Genomic DNA, 24,986 nt, shown 5'->3' on the forward strand with positions numbered 1-24,986 from the left:
GCATCAGCTGAGTGAGACCTTATTATCTCTAATTTGCCAAACTCGCAAGGTTTAACATTTTATTATCTGACTGAAAGTAACTCTACTGCATAACACTTTTATTGAAAAATATTTTACCCAAAAGAGAAAGATATCTTATACATTTTAGTTTGGCTTCTGTGATTTACAAAATTATGCCAAATTTATTGTAAGAAAGGATTGATTCTTACAAAACAACTTACCAGGAGGCTTCAGCTCAAGTTTGATTTCTGCAAAATAAAAAAAAAATGATATTTTTGTGTTCAGAATGGTATAGTTAGGCTACGTGTTTCGAAGATGGCAGGGTGGCTTTCTGATGGCGCTACCTCACCTTTCGTCGTTAGGTACAGCTCTGCCGTGCTTCTTGCTTCACCTCTTGGTTCCAGCCGAGCGATGACTGAGTAGACACCTAGGGTGAAAAATCATCCAACTTTTGTTTTCTGATATGTTGCAAATAACACTTCTTTACTTCAATATACGTATGTGTTTATTTACACTTGTCTTTTCTAAAAAAGCATTCTAGATAGAATTAGAGCATGAGCGCATACAGGGTAGAAATACAGAAAACAGACGAGGCTTAAATTATACATTCACTGGAAAACTGTCAATGAAATCACCTTCATCATCTGGGGTCACATTGTGGATGGTCATATAATGGCAGCGGCCATCATTCCTGAAGTTGTATTTCTGGCTCTCTGTCAGTTCTGTTGGTCCTTTGTACCATGTTACAATGGCGTCATCAAAGGACACTTCACACTCGAAGGTGGCAGACTGATGCTCACTCACCACGATGTTCTGTATGCGCTTTGTAAACTGAATTGGTTCAGCTGTTTAAGTACAAAGAGGGTTCAAAGTTAGATTATATAGAGAGGAATTTCTTTTACTTGCTTTTACCTCAGATACTTAAAATCTCCATCTTTGTACCCAGTTATAAAATAGCAAGAAAAGTTTAAAAATCCAAAATGAGAAGAAATGCACTCTTCTTTGCATCACTAACAAAAAAGTATCCCAATTCTTAAGTGTATTCATGCTGGTCAAATGTAGCAAAGTGTAAAGAAATTATTGTGAGTCCTTAAAATATTTATATAAAGGACATACTAAAGAGAGCTGATGACCCAAAGTCAAATTAAATTTTAAAAGTGTTAGGGAACACAAACTTGATTGTACTCTACAACTTATTCCTCTGTGAAATTCTTTCTTGCCTCAGTAAAATAATTTTTGCTATTCAGGATCTATAATTGTTTATCTAATATGTATAACTTTTCCTGTAAAATAATTTTAAACTCAATAGGAAATCTGCACTTCTAAATTTCAAAAAGAAAAATTTTAGAGTTCAGAAATCTGCTAAGTACATATGGGCACAAACAAAGGATGTGTGTGGATGGCAGGAGTGTTTTCTAGAAGAGGCTGGAGGGGAGGGTCGTATATGTATAACAGTACCATAAAGTCTTAGAAATCACAGTACTCTGGTGAGCTCTATTTACTAAAGAATTATATTAAAAATATCAATTATTTAAAAAATAATTAGTACTTGCAGCTGGACCTTTAATTGAAAACCATTTAAAATACAACCAGTCACTGATATTCATTGTAAGGTAAGTCAGAAAAGTTGACATGCTTATGTAAATCGAATGTCATATATTTGTGTTTCAGCAACTACAAATGGGCACCAATAGCTGAAAGGAGATGCTATTATGATAGCCAAAATTTTTCTCAATACAGTTTGAAGGTGTCTTTGGAAAATGTATAGAATCAATTAGGAAATGAATGTTGTTACTCCTAAATTCTGAGATTTCACTTAATTTCAGAGATTCAGAAGGTTGAAACATGATCTGAAAATGAAATAAATATTTTTGAAAAATAGTTGCTAATTGCACATGACATGTTAATGTTGTCTATGAATTTTGTACAGAGAAAGTCAGACTAAGTCCTATAAACAAAATATCAATTCCTAGCCAAGATCCTCCAGATTTACATCTATGAGATCTTGTCCTTTCCTAGATTTCTTTCTACAATCCTAGATATGAGAATCATGAAATTTAGACTTCAGACAGAAATAACTGTTAAAGATTATGTCTTAGACTAGATTAAAATCTAAAAGAACGACGCAAACAATTGACACTCATTTGAATATTTCCCTTGTGCTTTTGTATGAACTTTGAGATGAATACTATGAGAACGTGTGTTGGGAAATAAGAACACATGACCACTTTCGTGTGTGTTTAAAGGTAGGGTTGCAGGGGTCCTGCACAACATTTGCCATTGACCTATGTTGTACTACAAGGACTCCATAGTGTTTCACGCACCTTCGATTCTGAGTTCTGCTGAAGTTTCAAGGTCTTCATATTTGCAGGTGTACTGACCCTGGTCTTCTGCTCGAACATCTGCAATGGTCAATTTATGGACTTTGTGTTCCACTTCTGTTTTATGTCTACCTTGGAGTTTAAGGATTCTGCCATTTCTGAACCATTCAGATTTTACATTTGGTACAGAAAATTGGCATGTCATGGTGCAAGTCTGGCCTTCTTTCAGAGTCACATCCTGAAGATGCCGTTCCCATGCAGGCTCTGTTCATGTGATACAACACACATTTTGTTCAATATCACACGCAGATGTGCTCAACAGTAATTTAAATCTCACAAGTATTTCATAAGCCTTTTCTAACTTACCAATTACAGTTAGCTTAGCGCTAGCGATGTGTGGACCACAAACCAATCGATAATTGCCCTGGTCTTTAAGTTGACAGTTTTTGACTCTGAGTGTATGTCGGTCACCATCAATGCTTATTTCAAATTTATCACTGGGTTCCAGTTTTTCAGTTCCTTTGTACCATGAAAGCTTGATTTCTGGATAATTAATTTTAATGTCAATTTCAAACACAGCATCATTATCTTTCAAAACTGTCTGATTTTCAATGTCCTTGATCAGAGTGACAGGCTAGGAGAATAAAGAATTAAAACACATTTGTTACTCCTTCCCTTACAATAATACTCAATAATAACTTGTTCATTTTATCATCAGCATAATTCTTTTTACCTCTGTCTGTGACAGTCTTTGCTGAATAAATGATACAAGTTCTTCGAATTCCTTTTCATCCCTCTCTGACCTCTCTATTTCCTCAATTTCCTGAGAACAAAAATGATAGGCATTACATATGAAACAAAATTTGATTCAGAGGATGCATGACTATATTCACCTTCCATTCTGGACGCTGGTTATGTCATATTAAATAATGTCATATAACTATAGGATTCTGGTAGTTCAAAGGGAATATGTGAGATGTTTTAAATGTGACTTTTTAAGCATGATGCTATGTATGAAGGAACATACCAGTCTATGTGTCTCTTCTTCTTGGCTTTGCTTGAGCAGTTCAAATGCTTGAAGAAGACCTCGGAAGTCAGTGATTCCATACATGCGGGCATATTTTTCATATTCTTTAGGATCAACATTTTTGAGAAGTTCCATGATATCAATTTCCTCTTCTTCCCCAGCTCCTTTCTTTAAGATTGGAGTCCTAAATAAAATTTAAAAAGTAAGGATAAATCACCTGTCTTCTATTTTTAATTGTCTATCATCATTCAAAGATTATGTACTTCATTAAGGTTTTCTATGTTCTTTGTTCAATAAATATTAATTTTACCATGTTAGCTGTGAAACAATTTAAAAATGTGGGTTTGGAGATGGAGTGGATTAAGATCAGATGGATTAGGACCATTGTTATAAAATATAGATGTAGGAACAAAAACTTTAAGAAAGGAAAGAACAATAGAAGTATTTCTGTAAACTTTATAACCAAAGAGCCTAGGTAATGAATTATAATATCAGAAAAAATAATAATAGCAATGGAAAACTTTAATAATAGAATAGTATACATATCATGGAAAAGATGCGTGGAAATTGAGTGTGGATTTAATAATTATGTTGAAAAATGAACCATATTGAAATGAATGATAATTATGGAAAATGTTTAAAACGGTTGTTTTAGAGAACCATTCATAACATAAGAAATCATATACAGAAAAAAAATTTCATACCTAGGCACAGACAATATTGGGGTTTCTTTATGGGCCATTTCTTTTTGTTTAAAAATCTTAATAGACATTCACCTCATTCTTAAAACTTTCTCTTAAATTCAGAAATTGATTCTAATGAAACAAGAACACCCAGATGTTGTGTATTTGCTTATCTGCTTCTGTTAAAATGCCTATATGCCTATGTTCTTTAACAATCTGAATCTTGAGATGGATGGCCCATGCCTCTTGAGAGATTCTTTTTGTGAATGGGACATTACAGTCATCCCTCTGTATGCCTGGGGGATTGGCTTCAGGAGGCCTGTGGCCAGATGCTCAAGTCCATGATGTAAAATGGCATAGTATTTGCATGTAACCTATGCACATCCTCCCGTATACTTCAACTCTAGATTACTTATAATATCTAATACAATGTAAGTGCTGTGTAAATGGTTGTTATGCTGTATTGTTTATTTGTATTTTTAAATTTTTTGTTCTTTAATACTTTCCACTGGGGGTAGTTGACTGTGGATGCGGAACCCGCTTATACTGAGGGCTGACTGTACCATTTGTGGTTTTTATTGAACTCACTTTTTCAGCATTGCTCTAAGATCGCCTTCAATTTTCTCTTGTTTCTTCCTTTCATCCACCTGTAAGTTAACATTACTTTCAATTTCACCATGTTTGTTAAATGCCACACATCGGTATAACCCAGAATCAGTTTTTGTGGTGTCTTTAATCTCCAGTTTTGCTTCATCGCCTTTTTGGTGGATGAAAACACGACCTCCTTGGTTCAGCTGTCTCCACTTCCCTTTTGTCCATTTAACATTTGGGATTGGGTCACCTCCAACTTTTGCAATGAAGGTTGCAGTGGTTTCTAAGGAATAATGAAAACAAGTGAATAAAAATTTAATTTTCTAAAATCAGTTCTTCCAAAATTAAATCATAAGTAAAAGGTACAAGATAGATGAAAATGTACTTCTCATGAAGTGCACTTACTTTCTACGACTCTGATACTCTGAGGTTCTGATACAAAAAAGAGTCTTCCATCTACCGCAGCTTTCTTGGCTGCTGGGGCCGCAGCTGGTTTGTCTGAAAAAACATTTACATGTTTTCTTACTACAATCACCTCAAAATTATAATAAATATCCCCCTTTGTAAAATAAGCCTTAGGAGGTTGGCACTGTGATAAGTAAGTACTGCAGAATTCTCTTTCTGTGTAAGGGTGGGTTACAGAAGATAAAGCAGCTTCTCAGACATTTATGCTAATGATAGCTCTCAAAGGTTGAACTATAATCATATTAGTAGTGTCAATATTTTTAGACTTGGTTTTATTTTTTCCAGGTGTATCACACCAGCCTACTTTCTATCGCATTATTATAGCATCATTTTTGGAACTGCATTAATTACATATTAATGGATATGGTGAAAAGAAATTCAAGAAATAGGGTGGTAAACTTGTAGTAATTTCAGATACTTTGTATTGACATTATTTCTGTTAAATTACCTAATATTTCAATTATAATAAGGAGCCTACAAATTGCAGATGAGCAACAACTGATGTTTCTAAAAATCTAATTCCATTTCTGGTGAAATTGTAATAAGCAAATAAACATGAGTGGTTGCTGGCTTGAGCTGCATAATACTTTTGAGGTGTCTGTACCTTTAATGGTCACTTTTGATTTGGTAGTGTCACTTCCAGCCACATTTGAAGCTTTACACACATAATCTCCCGAATCTGCTTTAGCCACATCTCTGAGTTCCAGTACAGCTGTCCCACTAGCAAAGCTGAAGCTGCATCTGTCTGAAGGCTTTATTTCCCTTCCAGCCTTCAACCACTGGATCCTAATTGGCTCAGATCCCTGGACATGGCAGCTGAGCTGCACGTATTCTCCTCCACTCACTGTTACTGGAGTAAGGTGCTGATCAAATACAGGTGGCTTCTTAGGTTCTGGAATTGAAAAGGTATTTTCATGAGGAACGTTAAAGGCAAAAAAGTATTAAATTCCACAAGGGAAACAAATAAAGAGAAAAACAGTTTTGCCTCTAACAGGTAACACTGGTTGCTGTAGTAGAACAGAATTATGTGCCTGGTTTATTCCTCTTTAAAGACAATAGTTTAAATTTGTTGGATTTTTTAAAAAGATAAAGGTTTAAAAACAAGCAAAGAACACATGACGTGCTGCCCACAAATTGCCCCAGCATCTGTGTCCTTACTAAGCACTGCAGACATTGGCAGTTACTATGAATTTCTTTGCCATATAGCACACTATTAATTCTCTCAAACCTGTGTACAGCTGCATTTTTGCTGAACCCTGAAAATGAAGGGCTTATTTGGGAATTCTGCTTATCTCCAGCAGCAATGATTGCTACCCTCTAGGAAAGAAAGCTAGCATTTGAGTAATACATGAGCCCACATATTTATATGTGATTTTCTCTGATGTTCATCTTTAGCTATTAAATGCAGCCACAGTAGCATTTAAAATCCAATCTTAGCCCAAGGGAATTAGGAGTTGAAGCTCAGTGTTTAACTGAAGACCAATGATGAAGACATTGATGAGTAACATGATAGGAAGGCAATATACAACTCAGTATTATGTAATGATTTTGTTCAATGGTTCTGAGACCTGTACCTAGAAAGAATAAGGCCATTTTTTTTGTTATTGCAAAGATTAAAACTTCTGATGTCTATCCTTTAAAAAAATTTTATAAATAGCTTCAGAATTCTATAGAAAGCATTTATCTGCCCATGGTATAACCATCATGAATGTAAATCATGAATATAAGCCACTGCTAAGTATATATTTTTTGTTTTATTAAATGCGTTTTAAAACTAAATGCATCTAAATTCCATAAAATGAGTGATGAAATTGGAATTTTAAGACAACTCAGTGATATTTACTTATTAGTGATATCAGCCTATTAATAATAACTTACTATCTGTGCACTGTGAGATGACTAACCAGATCATAAGAGTTGGTAATTAATTCCAAGCTGCTCTAGGAGGTTAGTTTTTAATGTGATTTTGATGAAGCTATGTTGTAATTACTGGAAGCTATTACAGTGAAGAGAAACAGATAAAGATATCCTTAAACAACATAGTCTATTTCATTGTCTCAAGCGATGATTGTGTATTTAAATATGTCTTCCATAATGATATGCAATGTTTTCTACCCATTATTTTTCTTTTTGTGCAAATGTTACCCTTTTGTCTGGGATTAGTATTTGTTTGCAGGTCAAAAGCTTTGGGCAATATACATTAAACAATAATCCTTTAGAAATACACCTAGAAAGGAGAAAGTTTCAGACTGTGATATAATATATAACTCAATAATAGTCAAGTTAGTGTGATATTTGGTGATGAACATTAAAAAAATTTCAAAAAAAATATGCTTCATAAAAATATATGTGTCACATATGCACACATTTCAGAGTATGCTGAAACTTCTAACTACCTAAGGGAATTTTAGGATATGATTTAGAAACCTAAGATGTTAGTCCGTTAAATGACACCTCCTTTGGGAAGCCACATAATTAAATTACAATAATTTATATTTTTAGTAAACATATGGAGTGATAAATACACAGTTAACTAATGTGTATTTATATTTGTTATAACTTACTTGGTCAAGATATCATAAGAAATGCTCATGGATATATAACAGGCAGTGAAGAAAAACACAACAGGTTGGGGCTGTGAGGATAACTCACCTTTGATGACGATTGAAGATGTGCACAGAGCAGAGCCTGCATCATTGGACACTTTGCATGTGTACAAACCAGCGTCGTTCATGCCTGCTTTCCTGACTTGCAGCACTAACATGTTGTTCTTGAATGTTATTTCACAGTTAGAAGTTGGTTGTATCTCTATATTATTTTTGTACCAGGCAACAGTTATAGGTTGGGAACCAGCCACACGTCCCTCAAGTTTGAAAGAATTCCCTTCTGTTTCTTCTACTGTCTCTGAGAGTTTTTTAGTGAAACTTGGTGGGATGAGCCGCTCTATAAGAAATTGCAAGGATATATGAAGTAGAATCCAGAAGCAGATTACTAATATGAAGCTTTTCAAGAAAAAAAAAAAACTCATATTTTTAGTTAAAAATCAAGGCTAACCAACTAAATACACTATATCAGTGTATGTTCCTAAACATTTCAGCCTCCTTCTACGAGCTTATTCTAAACTGTTCTTTGACTTACAAGGTGGATGATAAGAAGTAACTCATGGCCATTTACAGAATCACAAATTTGTAAAAAGAAGGGGTAATCTCAGTATCATAGGGAATATATAAAGTTTTAGAAATATAGATTATAAGCTGGGTGTGGTGGCTCATGCCTGTAATCCCAGCACTTTGGGAGGCCAAGGCGGGTGGATCACTTGAGGTCAGGAGCTCCAGACCAACCTGGCCAACATGGTGAAACCCCATTTCTACCAAAAAATACAAAAATTAGTTGGGCATGGTGGCAGGCGCCTGTAATCCCAGCTACTCAGGAGGCTGAGGCACGAGAATCACTTGAACCCAGGAGGCAGAGGTTGCAGTGAGCCGAGATCACACCACCGTACTCCAGCCTGGGCGACAGAGTGAGATCCTGTCTCGAGGAAAGAAAGAAATACAGATTTCAAAAATGACTTCTTCTCTAGATAAACTTACTTCCCCTTAAATATTTTCTTTTCATTTGTTTAAAATGTCCTAAATTGCATTCATCATCATAAAAATGACACCTTCAGGCTATACTACAAAATGATTACATGTTTGTTGGACCACTTGCAAAATAAACGATACCTTTTATATTCAGCTGAGCTGTGCAAGAGTCTTTTCCCACTTCATTCACAGCATAGCAGGCATATTGTCCAGAATCTCCTTTGTCTACTTTGAGGACTGTCAGGTGGGCACTGTTTTCCAGATAACTAATCTGGTACTTTCCGCCACTTCGTATTTCTCTGCTGTCTTTGGCCCAGCTGACCTTTATCGGTTGTGTGCCCGTGACGTGGCACTCAAAGTCAGCACTTTCTCCCACCACAGCATCCACAGGGGCAAGACGGATGTCAAAGAAGGGTGGGTTCTTCCCCTCTAATAGTAGAGCAGAAAGACAAGGTTTCAGGCTCAATATCTGGACCATGTCAGTTTACTGAAATAGAAATTTCTCCCTAATTTCATATTTGATTATAATACTTTAATTCTAGAAATAAAAGTTTAAGAATCCACAAACCTGTGAGAATAAGCCTGGCACTAGAAGAAGCAGAGCCTATAGGGTTTGTAGCTGTGCAGGAATACTGGCCTGCAAGGCTCCGGTCAGTTTTAAAAATATTGAGTGTGGCTGTATTGTCTAAAAATGATGTTTGTACATTTGGGCTGTCTTTCAATGGCTTGCCGTCTTTATACCAAGACATGGAGATAGGTTCTGATCCACTTATGGCACAATCAAAAACAACTGGCAGTCCAACTGTTTCTTGAACATCTCTCAATTGTCGAGAAAATGATGGTGGAAGTTTTTGTTCTGTAGGAACAGAATAAAAGCAACAAACACTTTAATTTACTAAATGCTCTTCTCACAATTATATATATACAAACGCATGTATATATGCAGTTTCTATTAAAAATCAGGAATTATTAATGTCTCTTGAATTAACTTGGAGATAAAGAAAAGCATATAGATTTCTGGAGCAAAAGTATCACTCTGAGACCAACCCTAATGCACAGTAGGTGCAAAATAGTATGAAAACCAATAAAGCAATTGGCTGGCTGAAGGCATGTCTCTGGGCAAGCAGCAGATTCCTGTAATTTTAAAGACTGCCTTCTAGCAATTTGCATGAGATACTTAATGGGGTGGAATTTAAAAATATATGGTCACTTTTTAAAAAAGATTTAATTATAGAAGCAAATGATTGCATAATCCTTCCAATTAAAGATTTAGTCATATTATCTCTCTGTAGAATCCATAGAAAAAGATAAGCCACTAACTGTAAATAGGATTACTTAAGCAGAATTTTAAGCCTTTGGAAAGATTTTCCTAAAAATAAGGCCTCCCCAGACATTTTAAATCTTGTTCAAAAGAAACACAAATCCGTTCACTTTAAAAATATTGCAGTCACCTTGAACGGTAAGGAAAGTTGATGCAGAAACTTCTCCCACGCTGTTTTCAGCTTTGCAGATATATTCTCCACTATCATTAATATCAACCTGGTTGAAGACCAGTGTAGCAACATTATTCCTAAAATGCATTTTGTAAGTCGTAGTGGGTCTCAACTTTGTATCTCCTTTATACCAGGAAACCCCAATTTCTGGGGTTCCAGCAAGCTGGCATTGTAGAGAGGCAGAATCTCCAACAGACACCTTAGCTGGCTCCAACTGCTTGACAAAATACGGTGGTTCTGCAGCCAAGAGAGATAATCAATCAGTCATGAAGGAGACGTGCCAGATCATCGATTGTATACAAAGATAAGAATGTGCAATCATGACAAACCTAGTATGAGTATTTGTGCTGAACAGGAATCTTTTCCAGAGGCATTTTCAATGTAGCAGTTGTATTGTCCTGCATCCTCTACTGTGCTACTTGGAATTTCCAGGATTGCCGATTTTTCAGTCGTAGTTATATTACACCTCTGAGAAGGAGTTAAATTTATGCCATTTTTCTTCCAGGTAACCGAAATGGGAGGAGTTCCAGTGAATGTACCCTCTAGGATCAGGGGTTTTCCTTTCTCTATGCTGTAATCATTCAGCCTCTTCACAAATTTGGCTGGGGCTAAAGTGACCAAATTGAAAATATAAAATCAAACACATATACAGACATAGACACATCTAATTACTAATCATATAAATCTAGAAGAGCAGTCTGACAAACCTTTTATGTAGAGATGTGTTGTACAAGAAGCCTTGCCAGCTTCATTGCTAACTATGCAAGTATATTCTCCACTTTGTGATGTATCTACATCGAACAACTCCAGTTCAGCAACTGAATCCTCCAAAGACACGTTGCATCTGTCGCCTGGTGCTAGTTCACTGCTACCCTTGAACCAGCTAACACTGAAAGGAGGTGTTCCTTTTACGATACTTGTGAAAGTTACATTTGTCCCAGTTAAAACATCCATGGGATCAGGTTTCTGAACAAAAGATGGTGGTTCTAAACACAAAATCACATATCAGAAAAGGTTTAGTATTTGTGAATTGTTATGACAAACATGTTTAATAAACTATGAAATGCAATTCATTTTACTGTTTTGTAAACTGACCTCTCACAGTCAAAGGAGCACTACATTCATCAGAACCAGCCATATTAGTAGCTATACATGTGTAGTCACCACTGTCTGATTCTTCCAGCATGTTCACAGTTAAAGCACAGGTATTATCTGTCAGGGTGGTCTGGTATTTCCTTCCACTACTGATCTCATTTCCTTCATGGAACCAGGAGACAGAGATTGGAGGTGACCCATAGACTTTACACTCCATTACAACTGAGGAACCGGATAGACCATTTGTCTCTTTCAATTTTCTTGTGAATGAAGGCGGAATGGTTTGGTCTGAATGATAAAAAAAAAAAAAAAAAAAAAAAAAAGCAAAAACAAAGGACAACAATAATTATAAAATGACTTGAAGAGAGAACTGCCTTTTTGATGGAATATCCCTAGATCCATTTGGCTCTTTTGTGAGCGTATTAAAAAATCCTCTATGGGTTCACACTATCAAAAGCTTGGAGAATCAGTGGGCAGAATGTGATCGTTGACTTGCTAGGGATTTTGTTCTCTCTTTGCCGTGAAGCATTATGTGGTGAATTATTTCAGCATAAATGAAGACTACTTTAACCTTATCCAGGGACTATTTTTCATTCCTATCATCATTTTGGAAATTCCTCAAAAAGAAAGGGATATAACTTTTGAAAATGGTTTTCTTCTAATTCTACAGATGGTATTGCCTCTGAATTTGCTGATTCAGAAGATGTCAGACTCATGTTATCCTATAGAAGATGTAACAACCCATATACATTTATGAAAATCAGGAACTACATTATTATAATGATGAAAGAAAAGCCCAAGCAATCAACCAACCTGAAACCTGCAATGAAGCTGTGCAGCTGTCTTTGCCAACAGGGTTCTGCACCTCAAAACTGTATACCCCACTGTCACTCGGTGCTACATTGATGATCTTAAGGCCAGATACTTTGTTGAAGAAGCTTATTTTGTATTTGTTGTCACTTGTTAGCTCTTTTCCATCCTTAAACCACTTAGTACTGAATTCAGGGGTGCCAGCTACTGTACACTCCAAGGTACAGGTGTCTCCCGTGGTAACTTTTATGGATTCTGGCTTTTCTACAATTGTTGCAGGCTCTGGAATGAAATGTAAAAGATATCCATATTTTAAACTCAAATTGAAAAACTAAAGAAAATACAGATCCTGGTGAGTGTGTGCCTTGTATCTGTGATAACATCATCTATTTACTAACCGAGAACGGATAGCGTGGCGAAGCACTCTTGCATCCCAGCATCATTTTTGATCTGACAAGTGTATTTTCCAGCATTGGCTGGTTCCACTCTTGAAAAGTGTAAGGTTGCAATGTTTTCTGAATAAGAAATCCATATGTTGTCACTTTCTCTAACGATTTCTCCCTTATCTTTGAACCACACCACTGAAATGGGCTCAGCGCCTTCAATGGTAGTCTGCAGCTGAACTTCTTTACCAACGACAGTAGATATGTCACTCAGCTTCTTCACAAATCTTGGTGGTGCTGATGAAAAAAGAGGAAAGCCTGGGTTTTAAAATTTGTGAGACTGACAGCATTTTGCTCAAATCATGAATGCCAGGAATCAAACTAGTGATAATGTGTTATTTCCATTTAAGAGGCATTTTTGGTGGATGAGAGCAGGGACACATTAAAGTTTGTATTCAGTAGGAAAGTTGAATATCTCATCTACTCCAGCTTTCTTAATCTAATCAAAACCTAATGACAACATTATGTAAAAGGATATTTAGTAGGATTTGGAAAAGGGAAGCAGACTAAACAGAAAAGGACTTAGAGAGGAAACAAAGGGAAAGTGGAATAGGCTGCTAGTGATAAGACTGGGCTGGGGTGGAGGGGGCAACAGAGTATTACAATTAGAAGGGAAGTAGTGAGCAGAAGAGAATGCAGTCCATCTAACCTTTGAGAGTGATGGAACCAACGCAAGTGTCACTCCCCACATCGTTTGTGGCTTTACACTGATATTCCCCAGTGTCTGCAGCATCGGCATTCAGGATGTGGATACTGGTAAGGAAGTTCTCAGACATTATCTTGTACTTCTTGCCGCTCCTAAGTTCTCTCTTGTCTTTATACCAAGAAACGTGAAATGGGGGAGTGCCCTGAAGCTCACATTCAAGGTGAACATCAGCTCCTTTCAGTGTCTCTACAGGATGAGGCTGTTTGCGGAAAATGGGTGGTTCTAAAATTGGAAAAAAGGAAAATACGGATGTATTCTGTAAGTATATAGTTAAAAGTAAGAATCAATCTTCCACTCCATCAGAGAGAGAGAGAGTGAAAAAAACACGTTCAATTCTTTGTTGTGTCCTTTCCCTATTTTAAAACATCGTTGAAGAGTCAAACAGGAAGTTAAGAGGACAATTAAAGAGGAGGCTAATGTGAAAAACACACAGGTGGGGAGAGCTCTGACCTTTAACTTTTAAGGACGTGCTGCTGCTGGCACTGCCTGCTGCATTGTGGGCCTCACAGGTGTAGTCTCCACTGTCTTCAACACCGAGATTGTGCATTTCCAGCACAGCCACCGAGTCAACGAATGACATTCTGAATTTACTGCTCTCTTGAATTTCAGTCTCGTCCTTATACCATAAAACTTTGATTTCTGGAGACCCGCCGATTTTGCATTCATACCTTGTGAATTCATCCTGTTTCACAATTCTTGAAGGTTCTAGCTTCTTAATGAACCTGGGTGGTTCTATGGAACCAAGAGGAAAAACACAGGGTAAGGGATGGAAAAGATGCATATAATTCAAGATGAGGTGGAAAAAATAATCTTTGCTAGAGAGGTCTTTAGCTCTGGAAAACAAATTTATGCAGTTCAAGGAAGAAGAGTTAAATGAAACCTAAATAGAAAATTTCTAAAATAAAATATGCTTGTTTTTGTAAGCATCCACATCAAATATTATTACTAAAGGAAGGAGAAAAAGACATTACTCTCTATTGTGCCGTCCTCTCCCCAGCAAGAGTCCCTTCTCTAGTGCCAAGATCAGAGATAATAGCATGTATCTGTCAGTGGAAGCCGTCTGAGGTCCACGGGGAATGAGAATTTGATTACTGTCTTGTATATTAACCAGTGGAGAACTATTTCCTAAGGCTGCAATGCTATCAGTTACATAGCATGAAGAGCCAGAATGGCAAAATGGGTCAGATATCTTAATATTTTTAAAATGCCATTTTCCTCTTATAGGTGTCAAATGGTTATTTCTTCAACCTTCATAATTTTCCTTTGAAGTGTATGAGAGTAATGGTTTCCTCATTAACTGAAGCAAAAAATTCAGGCATAGGGAAGTAAAAATGATTAGCTATATGTCATAGAGCAAATGGGCTGCTAAATCTAATTATATTTTAATTTCAAGATATTTATAACCCACCACCACAAAAACCCTTAAAAGTACTCTAATGGACTAGACTAGCAGTCCATTGAGTGAACTATTTAATTTCTGACAGTAGCATCGATAAACGTGTGGCAGAAACACATGACTGCCTTCCATAATGGCAGATACTGATCTACTTACTCCCCAGCCCCTGACCTCCACTATTATTTAAGTGGGGCTAGTGGAGGAAAGTAAGTTGAACTTATCATTCTCATCTGAATTCTCCTTGAAGGTCTTGATAGTTTGGTGCTTTGCTATGCCTTAGAGGGACAAAATCCATTCATTTACTAAGTACTGTGGAAAAAAAGTCATTTGCAATAACTTTGCTTTTTTGTCCTATGATACCGTCTTTCAAACTAGGATTTTCTTGCAATTTGGTAGAGTTTCGGTTATCTCTCTCTAGTCTCTATTTTTAGCCTCTTAAAATGGACTTTTGGTCCATGTTTTCCTAGTTTTAAAAAATTTTTTTAAGTAATTAAAAAATACTTGTCTCCATTTGGAAGGTCCTTGATCCACTTGATCCATTTTAATCACTAGACCCTGGTCCTAAACATAGCTCTCTCTGAAGCACACCCACCCTCCTATATTTTAAGAAACTGAAAATGTACTTGCTCCTTCACTCTAACAAGTACCTTGTACACCCAGCTGAGCAGAACAAGAGTCTTTTCCAGCGACGTTGCTTGCATAGCAGGTATACTGCCCGGCATCGCCTTTGCCTACTTTGAGAACTGTCAGAGTGGCAGTATTTTCTACCAAAGTCATCTTGTAGTTGCCTCCAGGGCGAATCTCTCTGTTATCTTTGGCCCAAGTGATTTTGATTGGTGCAGTCCCAGTTACATGACATTTAAAAGTACCACTTTCTCCAAGAGCAAGATCTACTGATACAGGCTTTAGATCAAAGAAAGGAGGCACTTCATGCTCTGAAAAGAATGAAGACCAACATGGTGATTTTTATTTCCATGCTCTCACATACAGAGCAGAAACTAAACGGCACCAGCCTTTTGGTGGCCTGGAGCAGTGAAGCTGCTTTACAATGAAGAGGGTAGTGTGAGTTACTCACCTGACAGAATGAGCTTGGCACTGGATGAAGCAGTCCCAAGAGGATTAGAAGCAGAGCAATTATACTGCCCTACGTGGCTCTGGTCAGTTTGTAAAATCTGAAGAGTTGCTACATTATGAACAAAAGATGTCTGCAAATTAGCATCATCTTTCAAAAGAACTCCATCCTTGTACCAAGACACTTGAAGAGGTTCTGAGCCATTGATGCGGCATTCAAATGCAACTGGGAAGCCTAGAGTCTCATGAACGTCTTTCAGTTTTCTTGCAAAGGAAGGTGGAAGTTTGCGCTCTGTAAAGAAGTTACAGATAATCCTTATTTACAGGTGAGAAAGCATCCACAACATATTTCAATTCATGAAAGTTTTAACGTTTTTAAGAAAATGAATCTGTCCACACACACTAGGTTAAACAACACCATCACCTTTGATAACAAGCACAGCTGAAGAAGCGACTGCCCCCACACTGTTCTCTGCCTTGCATGAATACTCTCCCACATCACTGTGATCCACTTTGTTGATTACCAAGGAAGCAACGTTATTTTTGAATTGCATTTTATATGCGGGAGCTGATCGTAGCTTTGTGTGTTCTTTATACCAAGAAATTCTAATTTCTGGAGTTCCATCCACTTTACACTGTAAAGTTGCAGGTTCTCCAATGACTGCTTCCACATGTTCCAGAGGTTCAATAAAGTATGGTGGTTCTATGGTACAAAAGATGGTAATCAACAAGTCAGTCATGCCATGTAAAAGAGGATGTTTGAAAAGAAAGAGAGCAATAAAAAGAGGTAGCTGTCAACACACCTAAGACAGACACCAGAGCTTCACAGATATCTTGACCAGCCTCATTTTCTATCAGGCAGCTGTACTGTGCATAATCCTCTATTGTGCTCTCAAGAATTTCCAGTATGGTAGATTTTTCTGTCATAGTAATACTGCATCTCTCAGATTGTGAAAGAAGATACTCATCCTTTATCCAGCTCACTGAGATTGGAGGTGTGCCAGTGTATGTGGCCTCGAGAACTATGGGGCTTCCTGTCTCAACACTGAAATCAGCCAATCTTTTCACAAAGGTGGCTGGTTCTATAAGGAGAAAACATGTGGGTAAAATTCTTGTCTTCTAATGAAGACTTAAGAGAAATTGTAAAAGATGCACATATTGGGGGAAAGAGCAAACCTTTCACGGAAAGATGTGTGGTACAGGAAGCACTGCCAGCATCATTGGTAACGAGGCAAGAATAGTCTCCACTTTCTAATGGCTGCACCTCAAACAACTCCAGTTCTGTGACAAAATCTTCCAGAGAGATGTTGCATGACTCCCCAGGCACCAGTTCCCTGCTGCCTTTAAACCACTTGACCTTGAAAGGAGGGGTGCCTCTGATGACACTGGTGAACGTGAGGCTCATTCCAGGCAAAACTTCCACAGAATCAGGGGTTTGTTCAAAAGATGGTGGTTCTAGATATTGCAAGGCGAAAGGGGAGATAAAGAGAAGAAAGAAATCCAAGTGAGAAGTGCTTTTGCTCCTTAAAAAAAGGGAGCTAAGATTAAACATGAAGACAAAATAAAGAGACTCCAGGGAAGGCAGGCATCACGTCCACATCAAAGAGGTGTTAGAGAAGCAGCAGCTTTATCCCTGCACACTGACCTTGCACAGTCAGGACTGCTGAGCACTCGTCGGAACCAGCTACGTTGGCAGCCACACACGTGTATACGCCTGTGTCGGAGGGCTCCAACAAGCTCAGATTCAAAGTACAGACGTTTTCCGAAAAGCTGGACTGACATTTGGGCCCACTAACAATCTCATCTCCATCCTGAAACCAGCCAACTGAAATCGGGGCCGAGCCAGAGACTCGGCACTCCAAAACAACTGAGGTCCCCAGGATGGCATTCACGTCTTTCAGCTTGCGGATGAAGGATGGAGGCACAATCCGATCTATGTGGGGAAGGGTAGTTTTGCGTTTAAAGAGAAGTTTTATTCTGTGCCCCTCCACCCCCTGGAAATATTTTATATTCATAAAAATCTCATTCTACTCACCAGAAACGTGGACAGATACAGTGCAGTTACTTTTGCCAACACTGTTTTTCACTTCAAAGCTATATAACCCTTTGTCACTCATTTCGGCAGAGGGGATTTTAAGGGAAGCCACTTTATTGATGAATGTAATGTGATGTTTGCTGTCTGCAGACAATTCTCTTCCATCTTTGAACCACTTGGCTGAGAGTTCTGGTGTTCCGGTCACTACACACTCTAATGCAAAAGGATTTCCAGTAGTGACAGTCATGGGTTCGGGCTTCTCTATGATTCTTGCTGGTTCTAAAAGAAGAAGTATTTTGCATTGAAAACAAAGTCACCTTTCAAACTCAATAGTGCAATCACTGTATTACTGGATAAGAGGAATATTTGAGGAAAATGATCACGGATCAAGTAACTTGATTTTTTTCTCTGGCTGTGCTTTGCTACTAACCTAGTACAGTCAAGACTGCGGAGCATTCTCTCATTCCAGCATCATTTTTGATTTGGCATATATATTTTCCAGAATTAGATGCTTCTGGACTCCCCAGCTGGAGGGTTGCAATGTTATCGATGAATGAAATCCTGGTGTTTTCACTCTCTCTGATGACTTCACCTTTATCTTTCAGCCAGACAACAGAAATTGGCTGGAAGCCCTCCACTATGGCCCGTAACTCAACAGAATCCCCAATAAGGGTTGAGGTGTCACTTAGCTTTTTCATGAATCGTGGAGGTTCTGATGAAAGAAATTTGTGGTTAGAGGAAAAAATGTGAGAATCATGGCCACACAAGTTATTAGTTAGGCAAGAACAGGTAGGAGGAAGGGGCATATATTTTTGTGTCCGTGTATACAAACCTTTGAACTTGACAGAGCAAGAACACGTGTCACTTCCCACCTCATTAGTAGCTTTGCAGTGATATTCCCCGACATCAGAGGCTTCAAGATTAAGGATATGAAGACTTGTATCAAAATTTTTTGAAGTGATTTTAAATTTCTTGCTGCTTCTAACTTGCTTTCGATCTTTTACCCATACTACTTCAAATGGGGGAGTTCCCGAAATTTCACATTGGAGAATCACATCGGAACCTTTAAGAGCTCCTACTGGAGAAGGCTTCTGGGTGAAAACAGGAGGTGCTACCAGAAAAAAGAAGATAAACAATGAGAACACTTGCTTACTATAAAGGAAAAAAAAATTAAATCTAGAACCTTGAAGAGTGACTGGTGTGATCATATGACAATACATGCTGACACAAGAAATGACAATTCATTAAAACTTGTTGAAGAATTGCAACCAAATAACCTTAATTATCCTTTTATTTTGGAGCTCATAACTTTGCTAAGAGCCCAAATCAGAGGAGAATAAAGAAACGAAGAAGCTTAGTGTCTAACCTTTCACTGTCAACGCTGTGCTGCAGCTGGCATCACCAACACCATTATGAGCCTCACAAATGTAGTCCCCACTATCTTCAGCACTAGCTTCATTGATGGTAAGCAATGCCACGGAATTAATGAATGACATGTTGTATTTCCAACTTTCATGAAGTTCACTGTCATTTCGGAACCATGAAACTTTGATTTCTGGGGAGCCACTTATTTTACATTCCAGTTGAATGGATTCTCCCTGCTTTGCAACTTTTGAAGCTTCTAATTTCTTAACAAACTTTGGAGGTTCTAGTAAACCAAACGAAACAGTCAGTAAGGGATATTTATTATACATGTTAAAAGAGCTTGTTTTTGTAGCTGAAGATTCCATAAATTTATATTTAAACTGGTTTGTTACTAAGAATATACTTTCTGAGGATTTTACAGTAAAATAAGTTATCTTTTAAGTTAAATAATCTCATAACATTTTAAATAGAGAATTTAGTTCATACTTTTTTTTAGTTTGACTTTTTGTAAGTTAAAACATAAAAGTTAATGTATTATAGATGTATTTGATCAACAGTTAGTAATGATAAATCAGAATGCCATATAACAAGAAAGCATTAAAAAATGGAGTAGATAGTTAAAACAACATTTAACAAATTTCAATTAAACAATACTTTTTGATAAGATTACACTTAGAGTTACACTAATGTACAGAACAATATAAAGAGAAAACACAACTTTGATTAATGTTGCCTCCAACACTAATACACAAATTCTAACATGTCCAGTTAGTTTATCTGAAACATTTAAAAACCAAAGAAACTTTTATAAGACAATTATGCAAATATGGTAAGGAACAAATATTGTCAAAAGCCATGGAATGATACCTTTTACACTGAGCTGAGCTGAGCACATGTCTTTGCCGACATCATTGGTTGCTTGGCAAGTATATTGACCAGAGTCTCCTTTGCCTACTTTAAGAATTCTCAAATGAGGAGTGTTTCCCACACATGTGATTGTATAGTTTCCTCCAGGACGGATCTCTTTGTTATCTTTTGACCAAGTGATTCGCATCGGTTGAGCACCAGTAACATGACACTCAAAATCAGCACTTTCTCCAGCAATAACATCTATCGATACAGGCTTGATGTCAAAGAAGGGAGATTTCTTGGGTTCTGGAGGATGAGAAGAAAGGCAATGTGTATTTTTTGTTTGTTTTTTTGCCATTGGTCATTTCTACTTTGACAATGAAATATGAAGTCACAGTTTGCAAAGAAGAAGAGTGACGTGTGAACAAACCTCTTGCTGTGAGTCTAGCACTAGAAGATGCTGTTCCAAGTGGGTTGGAAGCTGAGCAAGAGTACTGGCCAGAGTGGCTCAAGTCAGTTTGCAAAATTTTTAAAGTTGCCACATTATCTACAAATGAAGTCTGTAGATTTTCATCATCTCTTAAAAGTACTCCATCTCTATACCAGCACACTTGGATGGGTGCAGAGCCATTTAATCGACAAGTGAGTGTAACAGGTAACCCCACAGTTTGTTCAATGTCCTTTAATTGTCTTGCAAAAGAAGGTGGGAGTTGGCGCTCTGTAGGGAGACATGTAGTACTTAAGGCGTTAGGAGATGAAATGAGAAGTTCACCATAAAGATACAAGAGTTAAGGAAAAAAGAAATTTTTTAATTTGTAAAATATCATCACCTTGAATTCTGAACACAGTCTTAGAAGAAGCAGTTCCTATACTATTTTCTGCTTTGCATGTGTACTCTCCGCTGTCGTTGATGTTCACTTTATTAAAAACAAGTGTGGCCACATTGTTTGTAAAGTAGGTCCTGTATTCAGGAGTTGGCCGTAATTTGGTATCTCCTTTGTACCAAGACACTGTAATTTCTGGTGTCCCAGCAACTTGGCATTGTAAAGAAACCGAATCTCCAACTGATGCCTCCAGAGGTTCCAGTTCCGTAACAAAATAAGGCGGTTCTAAGGAAGAAAGTCTCACAGTCAGCAACTGGAATTAATGAATATCAAAGAAACTATGCTACATGTTAGAAGAATGCAAATGATTTAAGAGACAATAAGACAACGCACCTAATGTAGATACCAGAGCTCCACAAACATCCCTTCCTGCCTCATTTTCAATCTCGCAGGAATACTGTCCTGCATCTCTTTTTGTGCTATTCAGAATTTCCAGGATACAAGTTTTCTCTGTTGTGACTATGTTACATTTTTCAGAGGTAGTTATGTTAAAACCATCCTTTTTCCAAGTGACAGAAATTGGAAGTGTTCCAGTGTAGGTGCTCTCCAGAATTATGGACTTCCCTGGTTCTACAGAATGATCACTTAATCTCTTCACAAATGCAGCTGGTTCTAGTAAGTGACAAGGCACAGCAGTTAAACACAATAAAAACACAAGGATGTCGGTATACAGAAAATAGAAAAAGCGAATCCACTTGAGCAAACCTTTTACAAAGAGACGGGTAGTGCAAGATGCTTGGCCAGCGTCGTTAGAAACCACACAGGTGTATTCCCCACTCTGAGATATGTCAATATTAAATAATTCCAGTTCTGCCACAGTGTCTTCAAAATAGATGTTGCACCGGTCTCCTTTCACTAGTTCTCTGGCACCTCTGAACCAGTTGACTTTGAATGGAGGGGTTCCTCTAATAACACTTGTGAAGGTTACATTTTTGCCTGGTAGCACTTCCAAAGGTTCAGGTTCTTTCACAAAAGAGGGTGGTTCTATATAGACATGGAGAACAATTAAAAGATCCTGTAAACTTCAAATAGAGTTGCAATTTTGAATAAAACATTAGAGCACTTTCGAATGTTTGTCAACATAGGTGTGCACCTGAAGAGGAATTTGTAAGAAATTCCTTACAAGTTTGACTGTCTACTGACCTTGCACAGTTAGCACTGCACGACATTCATCAGACCCAGCGACGTTAGCAGCCACGCATGTGTAATAGCCCATATCTGATGAATCCAGAGAATTCAACTGCAATGTGCAGACATTATCTGAAAATGTGGTTTGGTACTTTGCTCCACTGACAATCTTAGTTTTCTCATGAAACCAGGCAACTGAAATAGGTGATGATCCAGCTACTTTGCATTCCAAGATGCAAGAGGCACCTAACACCCCACCAGTATTTTTCAGTCTTCGTGTGAAAGAGGGAGGAACTGCTCGGTCTGTGTGAGGAAAGGTAAGAGACTCATCATGATTTGAAAGAATAGAAGAGACTTGAAAGAAAGAAACTTGTAAAAGGAATTTGCATAAGCAACCAGAAGAAAACAGCAGAACTAACCTGAAACATCAACCACAGCTGTGCAGCTGCTTTTCCCAACATTATTTTGAACCTGGAAAGTGTATGTGCCTGCATCTTGCCTTTCAACTGAGAGAATCCTTAAGGAAGAGATTTTGTTGTAGAAGCTAAATTTGTGTTTTTGGCTGCTGGTCAACAGCTTTCCATCCTTGTACCATTCAACAGAGAGTTCCGGAGTGCCAGCCACCTTACACTCCAGAGTGCACGTTTCTCCTACAGTCACTGTCATCGGTCCTGCCTTCTCAACAATGACTGCGGGCTCTGAAATAAAACATGATATCCATCTGTCAAAGTCTGGGATCTTTACTCTGTCTCTACTATCACATTCACTAAGATTGTTTCTCCCAGTGAGATGGTTATGTTAGGGTGCTCTCTCTCTCGACTTTAAAGTGTGATTCCATAATTACAGGGAGTCATAGAATTATAGCTATTTTTTATTTTAATATTTTTTCTTTTCAGTTTTTTCCTTATTTTTTGTTTTTCCTACCCCTCTTGCTGTCGTCTTGTATAGCAATTATTCTTAAGAAATATATGTTCATGCATGACTCAACTTCAAAACAATTTAAACAATGTGCATTAGATAGTATATATTGATTTCCACTTGACCCTCTGTAGATCAAAGGCTACAGGTTATTGTGAATTACTTGGTATTTTTGCTCTACCTTAAGGTGCTAAAGACAATTCTTTGAAAGTTGTTATTCAAACAATTGTTTAATTGTCATTAATTTTATGTGGAAGCTTTGCTATCAAATGCCAACCTTTGGGGTTCTTGTTAGTTTTAACAATTACTCTTGTAGCACATGCTGGGCTCTGTATTCTTTCATGCTTAATCAAAGAGAGTCATGATTGTATCTACTAATTGATTAAGACAGGTAGTTATTAAACAATAAAACAGATGTCTAATTTTTGTTAGAATCACAGAAACAGAAAAGAGTGTTTGAAAGATCAACTATGTCTTTCCTCTAGACCTTTCAAATAGATGAGGATAAATATAGTTCTAGAAGAAACTCAGAAAAAGAATCTGCCAGTAACTCTTAGTAATTCATTCCAGCATTTGGCACCAGTTTCTATCGTGGGCTATTGTACCAACCTAAGACCGTCAGTGTGGCCATGTTCTCCCTCATTCCACCATCATTCTTGATTTGGCAGATATACTTTCCAGCATTAGCTGGCTCTGCTTTTGCAAACTGTAGAGTTGCAACATTTTCCACAAATGTAATCCTGATGTTTTCACTTTCTCTAATCACTTCTTCCTTCTCTTTAAGCCACTGGACAAAAATAGGCTGGGCGCCTTCTATGGATGCTTGTAATTCAGCAGGCTCTCCGGCTACAACGGTGAGGCTGTTCAGTTTGGAGACAAATCTTGGTGGTTCTGAACAGGAAAAGATGGATGGAAATTTTTGAAAAGATTGTCCAGATCATGCGAGAGTGAAAAAAATAGGATTTTGCACATTTCTGCCATGTGGATGAACTATATTTACCTTTCAATTTTACAGTACAAACACAAGTATCACTTCCCACTTCATTCTGTGCTTTGCAGTGGTATTCACCGATGTCTGAAGTGTCCACATTGAGAATGTGAATACTTGTGTGGAAGTTTTTGGATGCAATCTTGTATTTCTTGCTGCTTCTGAGTTGCCGCTTGTCTTTGTACCATACCACCTCAAACGGTGGTGTTCCCGAAAGTTCACATTCAAGACTGACTTCAGCATTTTTAAGGGTTTCTACTACAGGAGGGAAGCTGCTAAAAACAGGTGGCTCTGTAAAAAACAAGAATTTCTCATGAATTGGGCTACTGAATTTCACAGAATGCAAGTGTTTTACTTGTCTTTAAATTGGAAGAAAGGTTTAAGATATTCTAATGGGTAAGTAGAGTCCAGCACTAACACTCTCATGGGATAACAGCCTCAGAAGCCATTCGCCTTCACAAGATAACCAGCTAGATGGGCAGAGAACCTAGATAGATCCTAGATGTCATTACTGAACAGTTCAACATTCTGTCTACTCCACCTTACTGATGTATCTTAGGCTACAAAGATTGATACAAAAATTGTAAACAAGCAAGTATAGCAATAAATAATGATTCGCATGAAGTATGGAATTCTAATTTCAAGGATGATTTTTTTTGTATATGTTCTATAACAGACACTGGGAAGTCATCACAACATCTGTGATCTAAGTCTTCCATTTCAGCAAATTATTACTGCAATAATTGTCTTAAAACAAGACAAACTTGGCCTTTGTGACAAAAAAAAAAAGCACTTGAAAATTGCAGCAAAAAAATACAGATACTATTTGTACCAAGGTATAGTCACATAATTTTTAAAGGATAGGAAGTGATCCTTGAGAGAGAAGGAAAAAATATGATTGCCGTGTTTTAAACATAAGTTTAAAACCTGTATTGCTTTCACTTTGCATAGATATAGTAAAAGTGCTTGTTGTTAATGATATAGATTATAGTGAGAATGATATATCTGTAAGTTGATTGAAGGCAAAAGACTAATTTTAAAATGCCTACTTCATTTTTTTGTGCAGTTTTGAAACATCACGTTTGATGTTTGGCAAATGTGTTGAGGTAATCAGAATGATGACACTGGAATATCAAA

At 37.4% G+C, this 24,986-nt stretch overlaps 1 protein-coding gene across 1 annotated transcript in view; it reads right to left on the reverse strand.

Annotated features, from left to right (window-relative positions):
• The window catches only part of TTN (titin), a 277,620-nt gene that overhangs the window by 175,012 nt on the left and 77,622 nt on the right, over positions 1–24,986 (reverse strand). The window contains exons 69-108 of the mRNA XM_063712900.1: positions 23,862–24,140; positions 23,471–23,752; positions 22,363–22,641; positions 21,959–22,246; positions 21,521–21,799; positions 21,149–21,427; positions 20,762–21,040; positions 20,362–20,649; positions 19,950–20,237; positions 19,084–19,365; positions 18,550–18,828; positions 18,148–18,429; positions 17,718–17,996; positions 17,328–17,615; positions 16,859–17,137; positions 16,486–16,764; positions 16,107–16,385; positions 15,687–15,974; positions 15,259–15,546; positions 13,666–13,947; positions 13,159–13,437; positions 12,465–12,746; positions 12,070–12,348; positions 11,257–11,544; positions 10,869–11,147; positions 10,491–10,769; positions 10,120–10,398; positions 9,237–9,524; positions 8,810–9,097; positions 7,740–8,030; positions 5,692–5,979; positions 5,028–5,120; positions 4,620–4,905; positions 3,349–3,532; positions 3,055–3,144; positions 2,688–2,955; positions 2,325–2,585; positions 636–845; positions 350–427; positions 222–248 (exon numbers count right to left, since the gene is read on the reverse strand). Coding sequence (XP_063568970.1) covers positions 222–248; positions 350–427; positions 636–845; positions 2,325–2,585; positions 2,688–2,955; positions 3,055–3,144; positions 3,349–3,532; positions 4,620–4,905; positions 5,028–5,120; positions 5,692–5,979; positions 7,740–8,030; positions 8,810–9,097; positions 9,237–9,524; positions 10,120–10,398; positions 10,491–10,769; positions 10,869–11,147; positions 11,257–11,544; positions 12,070–12,348; positions 12,465–12,746; positions 13,159–13,437; positions 13,666–13,947; positions 15,259–15,546; positions 15,687–15,974; positions 16,107–16,385; positions 16,486–16,764; positions 16,859–17,137; positions 17,328–17,615; positions 17,718–17,996; positions 18,148–18,429; positions 18,550–18,828; positions 19,084–19,365; positions 19,950–20,237; positions 20,362–20,649; positions 20,762–21,040; positions 21,149–21,427; positions 21,521–21,799; positions 21,959–22,246; positions 22,363–22,641; positions 23,471–23,752; positions 23,862–24,140 — 10,263 coding nt within the window. The remainder of the gene's footprint in view (positions 1–221; positions 249–349; positions 428–635; positions 846–2,324; positions 2,586–2,687; positions 2,956–3,054; positions 3,145–3,348; positions 3,533–4,619; positions 4,906–5,027; positions 5,121–5,691; positions 5,980–7,739; positions 8,031–8,809; positions 9,098–9,236; positions 9,525–10,119; positions 10,399–10,490; positions 10,770–10,868; positions 11,148–11,256; positions 11,545–12,069; positions 12,349–12,464; positions 12,747–13,158; positions 13,438–13,665; positions 13,948–15,258; positions 15,547–15,686; positions 15,975–16,106; positions 16,386–16,485; positions 16,765–16,858; positions 17,138–17,327; positions 17,616–17,717; positions 17,997–18,147; positions 18,430–18,549; positions 18,829–19,083; positions 19,366–19,949; positions 20,238–20,361; positions 20,650–20,761; positions 21,041–21,148; positions 21,428–21,520; positions 21,800–21,958; positions 22,247–22,362; positions 22,642–23,470; positions 23,753–23,861; positions 24,141–24,986) is intronic.

This window comes from Pongo abelii, chromosome 11 (assembly GCF_028885655.2).
Source record: "Pongo abelii isolate AG06213 chromosome 11, NHGRI_mPonAbe1-v2.0_pri, whole genome shotgun sequence".
NCBI lineage: Eukaryota > Metazoa > Chordata > Mammalia > Primates > Hominidae > Pongo > Pongo abelii.